Source organism: Pongo pygmaeus, chromosome X, assembly GCF_028885625.2.
Source record: "Pongo pygmaeus isolate AG05252 chromosome X, NHGRI_mPonPyg2-v2.0_pri, whole genome shotgun sequence".
Taxonomy (NCBI): Eukaryota; Metazoa; Chordata; class Mammalia; order Primates; family Hominidae; genus Pongo; species Pongo pygmaeus.
Genome location: NC_072396.2, coordinates 54,868,275 through 54,889,902, shown reverse-complemented (window position 1 = coordinate 54,889,902; position 21,628 = coordinate 54,868,275). Strand labels below are relative to the sequence as shown.

The window sequence follows — 21,628 nt, the reverse complement described above, 5'->3', positions numbered from 1 at the left end:
GTTCTATATAGTCTTTAGGCTAGTTACATGGGGAGTTAAATTATAATCAGAAGCTGGCTTGGTGCTTATACAGTCGGAACAAAGGAGCTAGATGTTCCTGTATGTCCTCCTGCTAAGGCAAGAGCCTGACCAAATGAACCGAATGCTCACATTCTGATTGGATGAGGACATCTTTGATCAGCAGTTCTGGAAGATAAATGAACCTGGTTCTATGCATGGTTTATTGCCTTTTGATTTATTACCTTGACTACCACTTGTGAGCACTTTTCTTTTTTCTTTCTTTCTTTTTTTTTTTTTTTTGAGATGGAGTCTTGCTCTGTCACTCAGGCTGGAGCGCGATGGCGCGATCTCAGCTCACTGCAACCTCTGCCTCCCGGGTCAAGCGAATTTCCTGCCTCAGCCTCTTGAGTAGCTGGGATTATAGGCATGTGCCACCACGCTAATTTTTGTATTTTTAATAGAGACGGGGTTTTGCCATGTTGGCCAGGCTGGTCTCGAACTCCTGACCTCAGGTGATCCACCCGCCTCAGCCTCCCAAAGTGTTGGGATTACAGGTGTGAGCCACTGTGCCCAGCCAAGTACTTTTCTTTAGGTATTAATACCATTGCTGTCTCAAAGCTTTAGTATGGTAATATGGCCAGATTATGACTATTATACCGTGATTTCTTAATTGATATGTTGATGTCACCGTTTACAAATTATCATTATCCTCAGTGTCTGTTAATTTCATTTAGCATGAGTTCTGGGGTACTACACCATCTCTCCATGGAAAGTGGTTTGTGAATGAGATATCTGCACTCATTGCTATGACTGCTGTTTCTGAGAGGCAGAGTAGTGAACTAGAAAGTGCTTCGGATTCAGAATTCAACATACGGGGTTCCAGTGTTGCCTGTGCCAGTTAGGTACCTTGGGTAAGCCAGATAGCTTAACTGGAGCCTTAATTTTTTACTTTTCTTTTAAAGAAAAATATGATAAATACTTTGGATGTACCAAAAAGAATAAAGAGTAACATAATGGAAACTGTGTACCTACTGCCCAGTTTAAGAAATAAAACATTGGCTGGGGGTGGTAGCTCACGCCTGTAATCCCAGCACTGTTGGAGGCCGAGGTGGGTGGATCACCTGAGGTCAGACATTCGAGAACAGCCTGGCCAACATGGCGAAACTCCTCCTCTACTAAAGATACAAAAATTAGCGGGGCATGGTGGCGCATGCCTGTAATCCCAGCTACTCAGAAGGCTGAGGCAGGAGAATTGCTTGAACCCGGGAGGTGGAGGTTGTGGTGAGCCCAGATCATGCCATTGCACTCCAGCCTGGGTGACAGAGCAAGACTCCATCTCAAAAAAAAAAAAAAAAAAAAAGAAAAGAAAACATTGACGATTAGAGAGATTACTTGTAAAGCATGTGAGACATTTTAGTGTTCAATAAATGGTGGTGTTAAAATACTGAGCAACCTCATGTTTATCAAGAATATTCAAGCTGAGGCAGGAGAATAGCTTGAGGATAGGAATTCAAGACCAGCCTGGTCAACATAGCAAGGCCTCATCTCCACAAAAAGAAAAAGAAAAAAAAAAAAGCTGAGCATAGGCATAGTGGCATGTCCCAGTAGTGTCTTGGGTATTTGGGAGACTGAGGCAAGAGGATCATGTGAGCCCAGGAGTTCAAGGCTGCAGTGAACTATGATCGTGCCACTGCACTCCAGCCTGGGCAACACAGAGTGAGACCCTGTCTCTCTAAAAAGAAAAAAAAATTCATTGATAGAGTGCTTTATAAGCTAAGCATCATTTTGAAGCCTTTGTAATATTCATCCTTACTTGATTAGGTTATTTTATAATATAGCTTTTATATCATTGTTAATGATTTCTCCTTTCACATTTGCAGAAACAGATCCATGTAGCCTCTGACTTGGTTCTGTAGATCATTGTTGGTGTTTGCATTAAGAGACATAGCTGATAAGGACATAGTTTACTTTTTGGAAATGAAATCCTTCTTATCTTGAATAAATATATATGCAGGTTGGTCATACTGGTATTGTGCCATGTCTCAGGAAAGGTTTTGTGTACCCTTTTAGCATTCCATATGTTATAATAGATTTAATGTTTAGTTAACATTTATAAAAGGATAATATTTCTTTTTAAAGTAGTGTGGAGTAGTTGAAATCTATTTGATAAATTTGTATTTGACTCCTATTTATCAGCTATATAAATGAACATTTATAACACTGATATTTGATATGAAATTGATATTTGATGCTTTCTTCTTGGTGTCCTTACCTTGAGACAGCAAGATTTAGGGATCATTTTCGTAGATCAGAATTTTCCCAGCATTTGACTATGTCAGCTTCATTAGCTAGTGCTGTTCTCTGGTTTGTCTTTTGTGGCTCATCATTCCTTTCTTGTGTAAGAATTCTCACTGATGATGTGTGAAAGTTTCTCTACCAAAGTGGTTGTCATTAATACAATAATGCATGTAGGGGTGTGTGTGTTTAAACGATGTTACTGTGGTAGCTGAAAGCTCTACTCTAAGTATTTTCCTCTGGATTTTGGTGCTACTTTAACAGGTTTACTTTCCCCTTGCTAAATTTGAAGTGGAGTTTTGAAGATCTTGGCTCTACATTTTTAGTAGACTTCACCTCCAGCAGTATATCTGGGAAAACAGTTGTAATTTTGTAAAGTTGTTTATTCCTAATGCTGACTACTTTCAATCTGTAGAATCAAAGGATGAAGTAGGGTAGTTTAGTCTGGTACATGAAAGACTTGGCATTCTACTAATTTAATCAGAAGGCATCAGAATTTATTCATTATTCTGGCCAGGTATGGTGACTCATGCCTATAATCCTAGCACTTTGGGAGGCTGAGGCAGGCAGATCACTTGAGCTCAGGAGTTTGAGACCAGCCTGGGCAACATGGCGAAATCCCATCTTTACAAAAAATACAAATATCAGCTGGGTGTGGTGGCACATGCCTGTAGTCCCAGGTACTTGGTAGGCTGAGGTGGGAGGATCGCTTGAACCTGGGAGGTGGAAGTTGCAGTGAGCTGAGATCGCGCCACTGCACTCCAGCCTGGGTGACAGAGTGACACCCTGTCTCAAAAAAGAATTACTGATTATTCTTCAGAGTAGATCTGCTGTCTATCATGAGTAGAGGACTTCTAGCCAATTATAGGGGCACTTAAGACTTATTAGTCAGGTTGGGCTGGGTGCAGTGGCTCACACCTGTAATCCCAGCACTTTGGGAGGCTGAGGTGGGCAGATTGCCTGAGGTCAGGAGTTCAAAACCAGCCTGGCCAACATGGCGAAACCCCGTCTCTACTAAAAATAAAAAAATTAGTCAGGTGTGATGGCGGGCACCTGTAATCCCAGCTACTGGGGGAGGCTGAGGCACGAGAATCGCTTGAACCCGGGAAGTGGAGGTTGCAGTGAACCGAAATCACACCGCTCACTCCAGCCTGGGTGACAGAGCAAGACTCCATCTCAAAAAAAAGAGAAAAGACTTATTAGGCCAGATAGTAAAGCATAAAGACTCTACTTGTTTCCTTGCTTTTGTTCTCTGAGTTCCTTATTTTTTTTTCAAGACAGGGTCTTGCTCTCTTGCCTAGGCTGGAGTGCAGTGGCGTGACCATAGTTTGCTGCAGCCTTGAACGCCTGGGCTCAAGTGATCCTCCTGCCTCAGCCTCCCAAGTAGCTAGGACTACAAGTGCATGCCTCCATGTCCAGCTATTTTGTAGAGTTGGGGTCTTGTTTTGTTGCCCAAGCTGGTCTTGAACTCCTTCCTAGCCTCCCTAAGTAATGGGATTACAGATGTGAACCACTGTGCCCAGCTGACTTCCTTAACTTTCTAAAAAATATTTTTTATTGTGGCAGAATGTCTAATATATAACATAAGAGTTACCATCTCAACCTTTTTTTTTTTTTTTTTTGAGACAGAGTCTCACTCTGTTGTCCAGGCTGGAGTGAAGTGGCGTGATATCAGCTCACTGCAACCCCTGCCTCCTGGGTTCAAGCAGTTCTCATGCCTCAGCCTGCCGAGTTGCTGGGATCACAGGCGCGTGCCACCACACCCGGCTAATTTTTGTATTTTTAGTAGAGAATCGGGTTTCACCATGTTGGCCAGGCTGGTCTCGAACTCCTGGCCTCAAGTTATCCGCCTGCCTTGGCCTCCCAAAGTGCTGGGATTACAGGCGTGAGCCACTGCGCCCAGCCATCTTAACCATTTTTAAGTGTGCAATTTTTCAGTGGCATTAAGTATATTTACATCATTGTACATCCCTCAGCACTGTCCATCTCCAGTACTTTTTTATCATTCCAAATAGAAACTCTGTACTCATTAAACAATTTAACTTCCCCTGGCTGGGCGCGGTGGCCCACGCCTGTAATCCCAGCACTTTGGAAGGCCGAGGTGGGCGGATCGCGAGGTCAGCAGATCAAGACCATCCTGGCTAACACGGTGAAACTCCATCTCTACTAAAAATACAAAAAAAATTAGCCAGGCGTGGTGGCGGCGCCTGTAGTCCCAGCTACTCGGGAGGCTGAGGCAGGAGAATGGCGTGAACCCGGGAGGCGGAGCTTGCAGTGAGCTGAGATCACGCCACCGCACTCCAGCCTGGGTGACAGAGCGAGACTCCATCTCAAAAAAAAAAAAGAAGAAAAGTAGAAGAGTAGTGAGCTTTTTTTTTTTTTTTTTTTTTTTTGAGATGGAGTCTTACTCTATCACTCAGGCTGGAGTACAATGGCATGATGTCGGCTTACTGCAACCTCCACCTCTGGAGTTCAAGTGATCCTCCCGTCTCAGCCTCCCCAGTAGCTGGGATTAACAGGTGCCCGCCACCATGCCCAGCTAATTTTTCTATTTTTAGTAGAGACAGGGTTTCACCATATTAGCCAGGCTGGTCTCAAACCCCTAATGTCAGGTGATCCGCCCACCTCAGCCTCCCAAAGTTCTGGGATTAGAGTTGTGAGCCACCATGCCTGGCTGAAGAGTGAGCATGTTAAAGTAGAAACATGTAATATATTTTTTAAAGACCCAAATGGAACTTCTAGAGATGAAAAATTAATTGTCTGAGATGAAAAATATACTGAGGAAATTAACAGAAAAGTATATGTTGCAGTAAAAAATATTAGTGAACTTGAAGACCTAGTAATAGAAACTATCGAAAGTGAAACACTGAAAAAGTGAAGAAAGGCTGAAAAAAATAAACAGAGCATCAGTGAGCTGTGAGACAACTTCATGGGGCCTAATATACATGTGATTAGGGTCCCAGAAATATAGAAGGGATCATAAAATTATTTAAAGAACTAATGGCTGAAATTTTTTCAAATTTGTTTAAAATTTTGCCTTGCTAAGTAAAAATTGCCTTGCTAAGAAAATTAAATTTATGTTCAATTGCTATCTCTTTGCAGCACCAGGGAACAAACATTCTGTTTCTAAATAAACATTTTACATATAACAGCATGGCATAATCAAATTGCTTAAAATCAATGATAAAGAGAAAAATTTGAAAGCAGTTTGTGAAAAAAGACACTTTCTGTATAGAAGAACAATAAGGATGATAGCAGACTTCTTGTTGGAAACAATAATATAACCTATTGGTTACAGAAGCTCCCTTCACAAGTAAGCCTTACACTTGAAAGCATTCTACTTTCAAGAATTGTTATTTTGCCAGCCGCAGTGGCTCAGTCCTGTAATCCCAGCATTTCAGGAGGGCCGAGGTGGGCTGATCACCTGAGGTCGGGAGTTCCAGACCAGCCTGGCTAACATGATGAAACCCTGTCTCTACTAAAAATACAAAATTAGCCAGGCGTGGTTGCATGCGCCTGTAATCCCAGCTACTCAGGAGGCTGAGGCAGGAGAATCACTTGAACCCAGGAGGCGGAGGTTACAGTGAACTGAAATCACGCCACTGCACTCCAGCCTGGGCGACAGAGTGAGACTCTGCCTCCAAAAAAAAAAAAGAACTGTTATTTATCCTATGGACCTCAGCAAATATTGTTGAATATTTGGAAAATAATAAGGTTCATTTATTCCTTAAACATTATTATTATTATTTTTTTTTGAGACAGAGTCTCGCTCTGTTGCCCAGGCTGGAGTGCAGTGGTGCGATCTCGGCTCACCGCAAGCTCTGCCTCCCGGGTTTAGGCCATTCTCCTGCCTCAGCCTCCCGAGTAGCTGGGACTACAGGTGCCCGCCACCGCGCCCGGCTAATTTTTTGTATTTTTAGTAGAGACGGGGTTTCGCCGTGTTAGCCAGGACGGTCTTGATCTCCTAACCTCGTGATCCGCGTGCCTCGGCCTCCCAAAGTGCTGGGATTACAGGCGTGAGCCACGGCACCCGGCTATTCCTTTAACTTATTAATTTTTCAACTTGATATGGGAACCTAGGATAGAGGGTTAGCCCAAGTCCCAACGCTTGAACTCACAGGGGCTCAGAAAAAGATCGGTGGTTTTGTAATGTTCAACAGATTTTGAAAATTTTTGGCCAGTATTTCTTCAAACATTTTTGGTTTTAATGTTGAGAAGAGGGACTTGTTGATAATTATTCTCAAAGGATTGAGCAGAGACTCTTCATGCTGACTTTGAGGTGTCTTTTTCACTCTCTTGACAAATTTGTCCAAATGAAATTAAACACCAGCCGGCCAGGCGCGGTGGCTCATGCCTGTAATCCCAGCAATTTGGGAAGCCGAGGCGGGCGGATCACGAGGTCAGGAGATCAAGACCATTCTGGCTAACATGGTGAAACCCCGTCTCCACTAAAAAATACAAAAAAAAAATTAGCCGGGCCTTGTGGCAGGCGCCTGTAGTCCCAGCTACTCGGGAGGCTGAGGCAGGAGAATGGCGTGAACCCGGGAGGTGGAGCTTGCAGTGAGCCGAGATCGCGCCACTGCACTCCAGCCTGGGCGACAGAGCGAGACTCCGTCTCAAAAAAACAAAAAACCATTTAACTTCCCATTCCCCACTCTGCCTAGCTCCTGTTAACTACTATTCTACTTTCTGTCTCTATGAATATGCCTATTGTAGGTACCTCATATAAGTGGAATCAAGCAATGTTTGTCTTTCCTGTCTCGTTTATTTCACTTACCATAACGTTTTCAAAATTCATCCATGTTGGCTGGGTGCGGTGGCTCACACCTGTAATCCCAGCACTTTGGGAGGCCGAGGTGGGCAGATCACAAGGTCAAGAGTTCGAGACCAGCCTGGCCAACATGGTGAAATCCCGTCTCTACTAAGAATACAAAAATTAGCCGGGCATGGTGGCATGTGCCTGTAATCCTAGCTACTCAGGAGGCTGAGGCAGGAGAATTGCTTGAACCTGGCAGGCGGAGGTTGCAGTGAGCCGAGATTGTGCCTCTGCACTCCAGACTGGGTGATAGAGCAAGATTCCGTCTCAGAAAAAAAAAATAAATAAAAGATTCATCCATGTTTTGTAGCATGTATCAGAATTTCATTTCTCTTTAAGGCTAAACAGTATTCCACTGTATGTATGTACCATATTTTGTTTATTCATCTGTTGGTGGGCGTTTGAGTTGTTTCTACGTTTTGGCTATTGTGAGTAATGCTGCTATGAACATGGTTCTACAAATGTCTGTTTGTGTCTCTGCTTTCAATTCTTTTGGGTATATACCTAGAATACCTAAAAGTAGAATTGCTGGAGCATATGGTAATTCTATGTTTAATATGGTGAGGAACCATCATGTTGCTTTCCACAATGAACATACCATTTTACATTTCCCAGCAATGTACAAGGTTTCTCCATATCCTTGCCAATACTTCTTATTTATTTATTTATATATTTATTTACTTAGATAATAGCCATCCTAATGGGTGTGAAGTGGTATTTTATTGTGGTTTTGATTTGCATTACCCTGACAACTAATGATGTTGAGCATCTTTTCTCAAAGTTGTAGAGATTATAAGTTCCAGATCAAGTTCTAGCTTGGTGGGTTTCTGGTGAGGGCTCTCTTCCTGGCTTGGTGAGGAGAGTTGGGAGTGAGCTTTCTCTTGTCTTCTTGTCTTTTTTTTTTTTTTTTTTGAGATGGAGTCTCGCTCTATTGCCCAGGCTGGAGTGCGGTGGCATGATATCAGCTCACTGCAACCTCCACCTCCTGGGTTCAAGCGATTCTCCTGCCTCAGCCTCCCGAGTAGCTGGGATTACAGGTGCCCACCACCACACCTGGCTACTTCTGTATATTTTTAGTAGAGACGGGGTTCCACCATGTTGGACAGGCTGGTCTTGAGCTCCTGACCTCAGGTGATCCACTCACCTTGGCCTCCCAAAGTGCTGGGGTTACGGGCGTGAGCCACTGCACCCGGCCTCTGTTATCTCTTTTTATAAGGATACTAATCCTATTGGATCAAGGACCCACCCTTATGACGTAAAGGCCCTGTCTCCAAATACAGTCACATTGGGGTTGAGGTTTTAACTTACAAATTTTGGCGGAGGAGAGAGGACACAAACATTCCGTCTATAGTACAGGGGAAGATCTGCTGATCTCTTTGTATAGTTATGCCCCCTCAAAAGTGTGAGCAGAGCTAAAAGACTAGTGGGCTGACCAGTCTTTTAGTCTTGAGGGTCTAGAGGGTAGACGGGGTCATTTTTAGTCTACAGAGTAGGAGAGAGAGTTAGCTTTTGCATTCTAGGAGAATAAGGAGCAAACACGCTTCCTCGATGTCTAACAAGATGTTAGTTGTTACAGAGCAGCTCTCAGGGGAGAGACTGCTATAGCTCCATCACTCATGGGACTACATAAGGTACCCCAGGGCTCTCCTGAGTAAATCAAGGACTCAGGAGAGGAGGATTGAATATGAGGGGAAAATAATCACTTTTCTGACTTGAATTAGTAGTCTCGATAGTCAAGAAGAAGTAGTATCTAAAAGTAGATATCTAGGTAAAATCTTGTAAATAACTAGACTAACCAAGAAAAAAGAATCTTACATGCACCTTTCTTCTTATCTTCAATGCTAGAAGCTAAAAGATGGTAGACCATTAAGGGGAAAAGGCTACACCATCCAAGAATCTCTAATCAGCTAAGATATCATCTCCCAGGGTGAAAAAGATATTCATGGACCATAATGCAGAAAACTATGTAATAGTTGAAAAGATGAAGCTAGATATATGTAACTAACATATGTTGACATTGAATGAATGGAATGTTTGATAAAAGTGCTAAGTAAAGACTCTACAGCTAGAACAGAAGTGTGTGAGGGGGAGGGGCAATCATATAGGAGTGGACAGTGTAGGGGTGATTAAGTCTTTTTTTTTTTTTTTTTGAGACAAGGTCTCCCTCTGTTGCCCAGGCTGGAGTGCAGTAGCAGAATCTTGGCTCACTGCAATCTCCACCTCCCAGGCTCAAGTGATCCTCCCGCCTCAGCCTCCCAAGTAGCTAGGACTACAGCTATTGGGACGTGCCTCCATGCTCAGCTAATTTTTTTTTATTTTTAGTAGAGACAAGGTTTTGCCCTGTTGTCCAGGCTGATTTCGAACTCCTGAGCTCGAACGATTCACCCTCCTCAGCCTCCCAAAGTACTGGTATTACAGGCATGAGCCATCGTGCCTGACCAGTGATTAAGTCTTCTACATGTGTTGTCTATGTGGCATGATAGAAAGGGGGGAAGTATTAGTATTTTAGATTATTTATTTATTTTTGGTGAATGGGGGCTAGGTGAAGTAGGGAGAATGAGTAGATGAGTTACTTTCTTAAAACAGATAAATATGTTTGATCTTGAGTGTCTGGAGAGGGAGGCTATCCACTAGTAAAAAAGGAAAAATATATATCTCTTTGTTTTTTGAGACAGCGTCTCACTTTGTCACTCAGGCTAGAGTGCAGGGTGGCGCAAACATGGCTCACTACAGTCTCGACCTCCCGGGTTCAAGCGATCCTCCAGCCTCAGCCCCCTAAGTAGCTGGGACTACAGACATACACCACTATGTCCGGCTAATTTTTGTATTTTTTGTAGAGACAGGGTTTTGTCATGTTGCTCAGGCTGGTCTTAAACTCCTAAGCCTAAGCAATGCACCCACCTTGACCTCCCAAATTGTTGGGATTACAGATGTGAGCCACTGTGCCTGGCCTGATACATCTCTTAGTTAATAATAGAAAACAACAAAGTAAAATAAATAAGGAACATAAAATAAGATTGAAGGAGTAAAATTAAGTATATTATTTGCTATACAAAATGTGGACATGTTGCATTTACTTAATAAGAAACTCAGATTGTCAGGTAGAGTTAAAAGACAAAACTCACATGTGTTGTTTACTAAAATCATACTTAAAGCAGTGATAAAGAAAAGGTAAAGATGTAAACAAGCAAAGAGAAAGCAAGAGTGGCAATGTTTTTTGTTTTTTGTTTTGTTTTTTTTTTGAGACAGAGTCTCACTCTGTTGCCCAGGCTGGAGTGCAGTGGCATGGTCTTGGATCACTGCAACCTCTGCCTCTTGGGCTCAAGCGATTCTCATGTCTCAGCCTCCCAAGTAGCTGAGATTACACGCACGTGCCGCCACACCTGGCTAATTTTTTGTGTTTTTATTAGAGACAGGGTTTCACCATGTCCACTAGGCTGGCCTCCAGCTCCTGACCTCAGGCGATCTGCCCGCCTTGGCCTCCCAAAGTGCTGGGATTACAGGTGTGAGCCACCACACCTGGCCCCAAAGTGGCAATGTTAATGTACATCAAAAAAGGAGGAAAACAAGGTTAAAACATTAGACAGGATATTATGAAATTATATACTTAATAGTTTACGAAGATGTATCAAAAACTTGTAGACACCGAAAATATTTTGGCTGAATAACCTCTAATAGCATTTTCAAAAAGACAAACATGTATTTGTAGTGGGAAATTTCATGTACATTTCTTTCAGCATAGGAGAGATCTAGTACACAAAAAGTGAGTAAATACAGAGGAGTTGTGCCGGGTGCGGTGGCTCAATGCTTGTAATCCCAGCACTTTGGGAGGCCGAGGCAGGTGGATCACCTGAGGTTGAGAGTTCAAGATCAGCCTGACCAACATGGAGAAACCCCATCTCTACTAAAAATACAAAATTAGCCGGGGTGGTGGCACATGCCTGTAATCACAGCTACTTGGGAGGCTGAGGCAGGAGAATTGCTTGAACCCAGGAGACGGAGGTTGCCGTGAGCCAAGATCGCGCCATTGCACTCCAGCCTGGGCAACAAGAGCAAAACTCCATCTCAAAAAAAAAAAAATTACAGAGGAGTTGAATAATATAATCCACAATCCACAAACTTTATTCGATGGATGTATAGAACTTTATATCCTTCAAACAAGAAATATACATTGTTATATGTGGCCCCCAAAAGCCCTTAAGTTAAAGCAGAGAGATTTTGTACTTGCATTACTCAATAAGATTGGAAATAAATAATGAAATAAATAACCAAAAGATTCTTAACTAATTAGAGAGCAGAAATCACATTCCTAGGTAAATTTTGAATCAAAGAGAAAAAAACTGAGATTATAGACTAGAAAGCAATGAAAAAGAGAAGACATTACAACAAAACCTGTGGGTCATTGCAAAAGTTGTACCTGTTAGAAAATTTGTAGACTAAAATATCTTCATTATTAATGAACAATAACTAAAGGAATTTAGTACTCATGTTAAGAAATTAGGAAAATAACAGCAAAAGAAAGGAAGAGGGAATTCAGAAAAACTGAAATTAATTTAAAATTTATATACATAAAAATAGGATAAATAGATTTTATTATTTTGGGCTTTCTGAAAAATGATTAATGTACCTGATGAAGAAAATAGGGCAGAAATACACAAGGAAAGTAATGAGAAGGCCAGGCGCAATAGCTCACTCCTGTAATCCCAGCACTTTGGGAGGCGGAGGCAGGTGGATCACTTCAGGTCAAGAGTTCAAGACCAGCCTGGTCAACATGGTGAAACCCCATCTCTACTAAAAATATAGAAATTATCTGGGCGTGGTGGTGGGCACCTGTAATCCCAGCTACTCAAGAGGCTGAGGCAGGAGAATCACTTGACCCTGGGAAGCAAAGGTTGCAGTAAGCTGAGATCGCACCACTGCACTCCAGCCTGGGCGACAGAGCGAGACTCCGTCTAGAAAAAAAGGGATGAGAAATAAAACATAGCGTGCTATGAAAGAGAATAAAATAAATTAGAAGATAATGTCATGTACAACTTTGATAACAAAATTTTTCCAACATTTTATTTTTTTAATTTAATTTTTTTGAGACAGGGTCTCACTCCATCACCAAGGTTGGAGTGCAGTGGCATGATCTTGGCTCACTGCAGCCTCTGCCTCCCAGGTTCAAGCAATCCTCCCACCTTACCGTCTCGAGTAGTTGTGGACTATAAACATGCACCACCACACCCAGCTGTTGTTTTTATTATTTTTTTTTGTAGAGACGGGGGTCTCACTATGTTAGCCATGCTGGTCTCGAACTGGGCTCAGGTGCTCCTCCCACCTCAGCCTCCCAAAGTGCTAGGATTATAGGTGTGAGCCACCGTGCCCAGCCCATACCTTCCTTTTCTAACTTTTTGTGGCCACGTTTTTATTGAAGTTCTTCGAGTAATATGGTCAGAGATGGTGTATGGGGTGGTGTACTGTCTGTGTCCCTGTTGTCTTGAAATGTAGGATTTTTTCACTTTTAAACTTGATGGATAGCTTGTCTGGGATCAGAATTTTAGGGCCATAGTTCTCCCTCAGAATTCTGTAAAATTGTTCCTTTGACTTCTAGCAGTTAATGTAGCAGATTAGAGGTCCAATGCCTATTTGAATGTCTCACTGGTTCATAACCTAATATTTCTGTATGGAAACCTAGAGCACTTTTATTTTGGCAATTCAGAAATTTAATTAGATTAAATGTCTAGATGTTTAACATTTTTATTGTTCTTGTTCTGACATTACAGATGTTTTAGATATGGAAACTCAGGGATTTCTTAGGGAAACTTTCCTATCTGCTTTATTGCTTTTTCTCAATTCATTTTGAGATACTGTTTTTCAAGATACTGATTTATTACCCAGGTGGGTTTATAATGTACTTATGAAATATAACAGTTGCTGCATTGCCATGTTGGAGGAGTCACAGTAACTAATAAAGGATATCTGTGACGATACAAGTCTTGAGAAAAGCATTGACAGGCAAAAATAAATAAATATACACATCCATGCATAAATGCAATAAAGCATTCAGTTGAGTGGTATTAGAAAAGTGCATGAGAATTTTCATGACTTTATTTTGGAACTTGTTATTCCTTTTCAGGACCGAAAGTTAACCAAAGCTGAGCAGCAAAGATTCAAGGAAGAAGCAGAGATGTTGAAGGGTCTCCAGCACCCCAATATAGTTCGATTTTATGATTCCTGGGAATCTATATTAAAAGGAAAGAAATGTATTGTATTAGTGACTGAACTAATGACATCTGGGACCTTAAAGACGTAAGTTGACCCTGATAGTGCCAATGTAGTTTTATTTGGAAATAATTTTCTGGAGTCATAACAATTTTTATAAAATAAAACTACTCAAAGAATTTTTAGAATCTGGCCAGGCGCAGTGGCTACACCTGTAATCCCAGCACTTTGGGAGACTGAGGAGGGTGGATCTCAAGACTAGCCTGGGCAACATGGTGAAACCTTGTCTCTACCAAAAAAATACAAAAATTAACCAGATGTGGCAGCGCACACCTGTAGTCCCAGCTACTCAGGAGGCTGAGGTTGGAGGATGGCTTCAGCCTGGGAGGTGGAGGTTGCAGTGAGCCATGATCGTGCCACTGTATTCCAGCCTGGTTGACAAAGCCAGATCCTGTCTCAAAAAAAAAAAAAAAAAGAATTTGTAGATTCGAATCTAGTGACTGTTTTAAGTTAGGTTTAAAAATTGAGATGTTAATGAAGTTTGTTAAAAAAATACAGTACTGAGAAGTTAATGTTTGTGGGATATTGTAGAATTTTAGAATTAAAAATCGTTATAGAGAATACAGTTTTATTTTATTTTATTTTATTATTTTTTGGGACAGGGTCTCACTCTGTCACCCAGACTGGAGTGGTGCAGTGACATGATCATGGCTAACTGCAGCTTCGACCTCCTTGGTCTCAAGTGACCCTCCCACCTCAGCCTCCTGAGTAGCTGGAACCACAAGCATGCAGCAACATGCCTGGCTAATTTTTTTTTAAATAATTTTTGTAGAGATGGCGTTTTGCCACGTTGCCCAGGCTGGTCTCGAATTCCTGGGCTAAAGCAATCCGCCCACCTCAGCCTCCCAAAGTGCTAGGGTTATAGGAGTGAGGCACCATGCCCGGCCATAATTTTATTTTGTAGAAGATAATGGAAGGTTGGAGGGCTTGGTCAAGTTCAAATATCTAGTGAGCGATACTATTATGATATTATAATATTACAGTATATTATTATAGTATTATAATATATGGTATAATATGTAGTATTATATAGTATAATATTATAGTATTATAGACTATTAATTATAGTCTTTTATTTCTAACCACAATTATTCATTTGGTGAATAATGACTTGTAAATATTAAATGTGGTTTAATCACTTGCAAATATTAAATATGGTGTAAACTTTTTGTTTCCTAACATTAGTGTATATACTAAAATTTTACATAGTTTAACCCTCTAGTGACTTTATATAAGCAGTTATTAGGTAGTAGAGAAGAACTTTCTTTTTAAAATTGTGCTGCCATTCTACAAAAGGCCACTCTGGAATGATTTTTAGTTTGAATTAAAAATGCTACACTTGGCTAGGTGTGGTGGCTGATGCCTGTAATCCTAGCACTTTGGGAGGCCGAGGCAGGCAGATCACCTGAGGTCAGGATTTCAAGACCAACCTGGCCCACATGGTGAAACCCCGTCTATACCAAAATACAAAAATTAGCTCGGCGTGGTGGTGCATGCCTGTAGTCCCAGTTACTTGGGAGGCTGAGGCATGAGAATCACATGAACCTGAGAGGCGGAAGCTGCAGTGAGCTGAGATTGCACCACTGCCCTCCAGCCTGGGAGACAGAGTGAGACTTCATCTTAAAAAAAAACCAACCAAACAAACAAACAAAACAGCTACGCTTGGTAGGATGTCTTATCTAAGAATGAAGTATTAGATTAAAATTTTTTTTGCCATAACAAATAATAGAAAACAACTCAGTGATGGGAATCATAGTGCATAAGTTGTTTGCTTATGTATCTTACCTTAATAGTGTTCATATAATAAGCTGGATATGTTTGTTTACACATGGTCTTTTGTTTCTTTGTATAGGTACTTAAAACGATTTAAAGTCATGAAACCAAAGGTCTTAAGGAGCTGGTGCAGGCAAATTTTAAAGGGGTTGCAGTTCTTGCACACTAGGACTCCTCCTATTATTCACCGGGATCTGAAGTGTGACAATATTTTCATCACGGGACCCACTGGATCTGTGAAGATTGGTGATCTAGGATTAGCCACCTTAATGCGTACCTCATTTGCTAAGAGTGTCATTGGTGATTAAAGTTTTACAGTTTACTGGTTGGGTAAAGAGAGATTTTTCAATTTTATAGGTCTAGAACAGGAATCAGCCAGCTATGGCCAGTGGGATGAATGTGGCTCACTGCCTGTTTTTGTAAATCGAATTTTATTAGAACACAGTCACACTCGCTCATTTACAGATTGTCTAGGACTGCTTTTGCACCTACAAGTGACAGAGTTGAGTAGTTGTGTGATAGAGACCATACAAACTGCAAAACCTGAACAGTTTACTCTCTGGCCCTTAACAGAAAAGTTTACCAATACTGGGCTTAGACTGAATTTGCTTTGAAATACCTATTATATATTGGCTTATTTCAGAGACATTCTAATGTATTTTTTGTGGGATAATATTTATATTTAGGATTATTGAAAGGTTCTAAGGATGTAAGTAAGAGAGTTTACTAAGTTAATTCAGAAAAATTTAAGTAAAAAGGATAGAAATAAAAACATTTTATTAATCATTACCTAATCTTGAGCATTACAAATTATACTCTATCAGTATGGAAAATTAAATAAATTATTTCAGTGCTTTATGTAGATATAGCAAATATTCAACAAATTGTATACTTAAAAATTTGCAGCCAGGCACGGTGGCTCACGCCTGTAATCCCAGCACTTTGGGAGCCTGAGGTGGGTGGATCACGAGGTCAGGAGTTCGAGACCAGCCTGGCCAACATGGTGAAACCCCGTCTCTACTAAAAATACAAAAATTAGCCAGGCGTGGTGGCAGGCACTTGTAATCCCAGCTACCCGGGAGGCTGAGGCAGGAGAATCACTTGAACCTGGGAGGCAGAGGTTGCAGTGAGCTGAGATGGCACCACTGCACTCCAGCCTGGGCAACAGAGCAAGATTACGTCTCAAAAAAAAAAAAAGAAATTTGCTTTGGGGGAGTAGAAATTAACACAGATAATCCTTATAGGAAAGGGGATGTGATCTTGGTGGATACGTTTTTCTCTTCCATAAAAATGTGGTGGTGGTGTTATTTTGTAGGAACTCCTGAGTTTATGGCTCCAGAGATGTATGAAGAACACTATGATGAATCCGTAGATGTTTATGCTTTTGGAATGTGTATGCTGGAAATGGCCACATCGGAGTATCCTTATTCTGAGTGTCAGAATGCAGCTCAAATATACCGGAAAGTAACTAGTGTAGGTATAACTTTTTTCTTTTTACTTTATCAGTTGCCACGTTTCATGTTGAAATTAGTTAAGTTTGACTTACTCAAAACTAATTTTGGTTTAGCTCTAGGTAACAGTATTAAAATTAACAATTGTAATGCAACAAGCCTTAGATTTATACCATATGACTATGCTTCATTGGAGTCATATAAAATGCTTTGTATTAGTATCTTTGGGAAAACGTACAGGTATATCATCTATATATATTTGTTTGTAAGGAATTTTTAGTTACCTATTAGATGGATCTTATTTTTCAAAGCTGAATAATAGAGACCGACTACATGGTTTCTTTTAGGTCTAAAAGCCTTTTTATGAAAGGGCATTCAAAATCTAGTTCAATAGATACAGTATTTGAGTCCCTGCTATGAGTAAATTTTTGTGTTAGAAATTGTAAGGAATGCAAAGATGAGTAAGAAGTGTTTGCTACCCTCAAAGAGCTTACATTTCTAATAAGGGAATAATATAAATTCACAAATGACTATAAAATAAGAGGATGAGAGTATAGTAAGGGACATAAGGAAGGTAGAAGCAAAGTGTTATGCTTATTCAAAGGAGGACTACTTCATATCCAGTTGGGCAGCTCAAGACAGGCTGTGAAAGATTGTTTCAGGTAGCTTAACATTAGTAGGTATTGGTTTTTTAAATCCTTTTAAAATTAATACCTTTTTTTTTTTTTTTTGAGACACAGTCTGTTGCCAGGCTTTAGTGCAGTGGTGGGATCTTTGCTCACTGCAACCTCCACCTCCCGGGTTCAAGCAATTCTCCTGCCTCAGCCTCCCAAGTAGCTGGGACTACAGGTGTGCACCACCACGCCCAGCTAGTTTTGTATTTTTAGTAGAGACGGGGTTTCACCATGTTGGCCAGGATGGTCTTGATCTCTTGACCTTGTGATCCGCCCACCTCGGCCTCCCAAAGTGCTGGGATTACAGGTGTGAGCCACCATGCCCAGCCAAAATTAATATCATTTTTAATTGACAAATTGTTATTGTACATATTTAAGGGGTACCATGTGATGTTTTGAGATACACACACACACACACACACACACACACACACACACACACACACACAAATGTGGAATGATTAAATCAGGCTAATTAACATATCTATCACCCCACTTGCTTATTATTTTGTGTGGTAAGACATTTGAAATTTACTAAGTTATTTTGAAATTTACAGTATATTATTGTTATTATCGACTGTAGTTACCCTGCTGTACAGTAGATCTCAACACCTACTCCTCCTGTCTAACTGCAGCTTGTACCTTTTGACCAATAGCTCCCCATTTCCTCCCCCACAACTCCCAGTCTCTGGTAACCATCATTCTACTCTTCTATGAGGTCATCTTTTTTAGATTCCATGTGTAAATGAGATCATGTTTTATTTGTCTTTCTGTGCTGGTTTATTTCACTTAACATAATGTCTTCTAGGTTCATCCACATTGTCACAAATGATAGAATTTTCTTCTTTTTTAAGGCTGAATAGTATTCCATTGTGTATATATACCACATTTTCTTTATTCATTCACTGATGAACATGTAGGTCATTTCCATATCTTGGCTATTGTGTATAGTGATGCAGTGAACATAGGCATGCATATATCTGTTTGACATACTAATTTCAATTCCTTTGGGTATGTACCAAGAAGTAGAATTGTTATGGTAGTTCTATTTTTAGTTTTTTTGGGGAAGTTCCATACCATTTTCCATAACAGCTGTACCATTTATATTCTCATCAACAATGTATGAGGGTTCCTTTTTCTCTGCATCCTCACCAACACTTATCTTTCATCTTTTTGATAATAGTCATTCTAACAGATGTGAGGAGATACTGTTTTTTAATGCATGCGGTACACCACATACTTTATTTATTTATTTAGTTTTTGAGACTGAGTCTCGCCCTGTCACCTAGGCGGGAGTGCAATGGCGCTGTTTCGGCTCACTGCATCCTCCACCTCCTGGGTGCGGGTGATTCTCCTGCCTCAGCCTCCCGAGTAGCTGGGATTACAGGTGCACACCACCATGCCCGGCTAATTTTTTGTATCTTTAGTAGAGACAGTGTTTCACCATGTTGGCCAGGATGGTCTCCAACTCCTGACCTTGTGATCTGCCCACCTTGGCTTCCCAAAGTTCTGGGATCACAAGCGTGAGCCACTGCGCCTGGCCACCACATACTTTAATCTTTATCCCCTACGAGATAGGTGCAATCTTCAGTTTACAGATGATGAAACTGAGAATCAGAGGTTGTACCTTGCCCAACTTCCCACAGCTACTGATAATGGTGGGTTTTGACCCCAAGTCTGTCTGACTCTAGAAGTTTGTGTAAGGAGACAATAAGAAATAAGGCTACAATCCAGAATGTGGGACATTCTGTAGGACAAATGACCTAGTTTCTCCAACAAATACATTTTATGAAAGAAACAGGAAGGGCGGCTTTTATAGACTACAAGAGACTTAAGAGTAGTGGTGAGCTGGTAAATGTTTAACACCTGATTCTCTGAAAAAAGAAAGAATGCTGACTTAGTATTTGCTGATTTTTCTGGTATAAGTACTCCCACCATGGCTGATTTCAAGTTACCAGTGTGACCTCACTGAATGAAGAGCTGGGAAGAGATGCACTGTTGCACTCATTGTATGATTATTTCTACCATGCAGATAGAGTAGCTATAAATAACCTCAAACGCATAAATAATAGTAAACTGTAGTAAAATAGTTAGGGAGTGATGTTTTCAGTATTTATTACCCTGGCTTTTTTTTGCTCTGTTTTGTTTTGTTTTGTTTTGTTTTTGAGACAGAGTCTCACTCTGTCACCCAGGCTGGAGTGCAGTGGTACGATCTCAGCTCACTGCAACCTCTGCCTCCTGGGTTCAAGCGATTCTCATGTTTCAGCCTCCCAAGTAGCTGGGATTATGGGCGTGTGCCTCCACACCTGGCTAGTTTTTGTATATATATATTTTTTAATAAAGATGTGGTTTTGCCATGCTGGCCAGGCTGGTCTCAAACTCCTGACCTCAGGTGATCTGCCCACCTCGGCCTCCCAAAGTACTGGGATTACAGGTGTGGGCCACTGTGCCCAGCTTACCTTGGCTTTTAATGTAATTTATTTAATTGTAAACTTTTATAATTTAGTTTTATTTTAAATGGCCATGTTTAACAATTGGATTGCAGAATTCCTGAAAACTTAATAGCATTTGTGAGCTGGTATGAGCCAGCTCATGCACACCCTACCCTATGGACCTTGTTTGGATCCTGATTTGAACAAACCAACTGTAAAAAGACATCATTTAGACAATTTTGAAAATTTGAGTATGGACTGGGTTTCAGATATTTGATATTAAGGAATTATTCATGAGTATTTTAGGGGGGACGATTATATGATTTTTTTTTTTTTTTTTGGAGACAGTGTTTGCTCTGTCACCCAGGCTTGAGTACAGTGGTACGATCTTGGCTCACTATAGCCTTGACTTCCTGGGCTCAGGCAGTCCTCTCACCTCAGCCACCCTGGTAGCTGGGACCACAGGTACACACCACCACACCCAGCTATTTTTTTTTCTTTTTATATTTTTGTATAGAGATGGGGTTTCACCACGTTGCCCAGACTGGTCTTGAACTACTGGGCTCACACAATCCACCCACCTTGGCCTCCCAAAGTACTAGGATTACAGGCATGAGCCACCATGCCTGAGCTACACAATTTTTTTTTTAATAGGTTCTTATCTGTTAGAGATGTAAACTGGAAAATTCATGGGTGAAATGACATGATGCCTGAGATTTGCTTTAAAATATTCCAGGATACAGTATGTGTGGGGGCAGATAGCTGAAACAAGGTTGGCAAAATGTTGACTGTTGTTGAAACTGGTGATGGTTACACGGGACTTCATTATGCTATTCTACTTTCAAGTATGTTTGAAAATTTGTATAAGAGCTCAGAAAAAGAGATAAGGCTAGAATGTGTTTTTAGTTTTGGCCCATATTTTGGAAGGCCATAAATAGAAAAGAATTTTGTGTTAGATTTTGTAAGTTATAGCTCCTGAACTGTTTTTACGTAGGAGCAGAGAAAGGCAGTAATTTACCCAGAGATGAGAAATGAGTATACCAGTGGGAAGGTCAAAGAGGGCTTTTTCCATAGGTAGAATAACAGGTCAATTTTTTAAAATTTTAAAAATATATTTATTTTAGAAAATTTATTTTTATTTTTAATTTTTTATTGTACTTTGAGTTGCTGTTTTAATAGGTCTATTTTTTGAATAGTGACTTTATTATTTTATATTAAAGTCATTAAAAATGCCATATCACAATTCAGATTTCCATCTATCTTAAGCTTCTACATTTTAGGAACTAAATTAACTCCTAATTTCATCAGATTTGTCTACGATGTAATACTGGGCTTTCTGATTCTGTGTCCTTTGAGGTAGCATGACAGGCGTAGAAGTAGATGTTAGATTGCTTCATTCCATAACAATTATTCTTTCCATTGTACCTTTCTGCTTCCAGCTTAATTTGGAATTTTCTATTAAATGACTGCAATGATCTTACTTGGGTTATTTTTTAAATCTTAAGTAAAAGATAATAGAATATAAAATAAGCAGATTCAGGAAGCCAACACAGTTATTATAGAAACATTTTGAATTGTCTGGACTTCATTTATTTGTTATTGAATTCCTAGAACCTGATAATTAGCTTGAGGTACATGCTCTCAATATTTTATTATTGCTTAAGGATAAAAATAATACAGATTTCTTAAATATATAGGTATATATGTTCATATATATACATATATACACATACATACACATATGTATCTACTGATTGCTCATTGCTTCTAGCCATTCTAGACGACTGAAATATATTGAATTAGGCTGGGTGCAGTGGCTCATGCCTGTAATCCTAGCACTTTGGGAAGCTGAGGGAGAAGGACTGTTTGAGCCCAGGAATTCAAGACCAGACTGGGCAACATAGCAAGACCTTGTCTCTACAA

General features: G+C 40.5%; 1 protein-coding gene across 8 annotated transcripts in view; it reads left to right on the top strand.

Moving 5' to 3' along the window:
• WNK3 (WNK lysine deficient protein kinase 3) overlaps positions 1 to 21,628 on the top strand; it is a 175,897-nt gene that overhangs the window by 36,695 nt on the left and 117,574 nt on the right. For all 8 annotated transcript variants that reach the window (XM_054471276.2, XM_063660252.1, XM_063660249.1 and 5 more), the window contains 3 exons: positions 13,230 to 13,402; positions 15,228 to 15,448; positions 16,464 to 16,621. In XM_054471276.2, the coding sequence (XP_054327251.1) occupies positions 13,230 to 13,402; positions 15,228 to 15,448; positions 16,464 to 16,621 (552 nt within the window). The remainder of the gene's footprint in view (positions 1 to 13,229; positions 13,403 to 15,227; positions 15,449 to 16,463; positions 16,622 to 21,628) is intronic.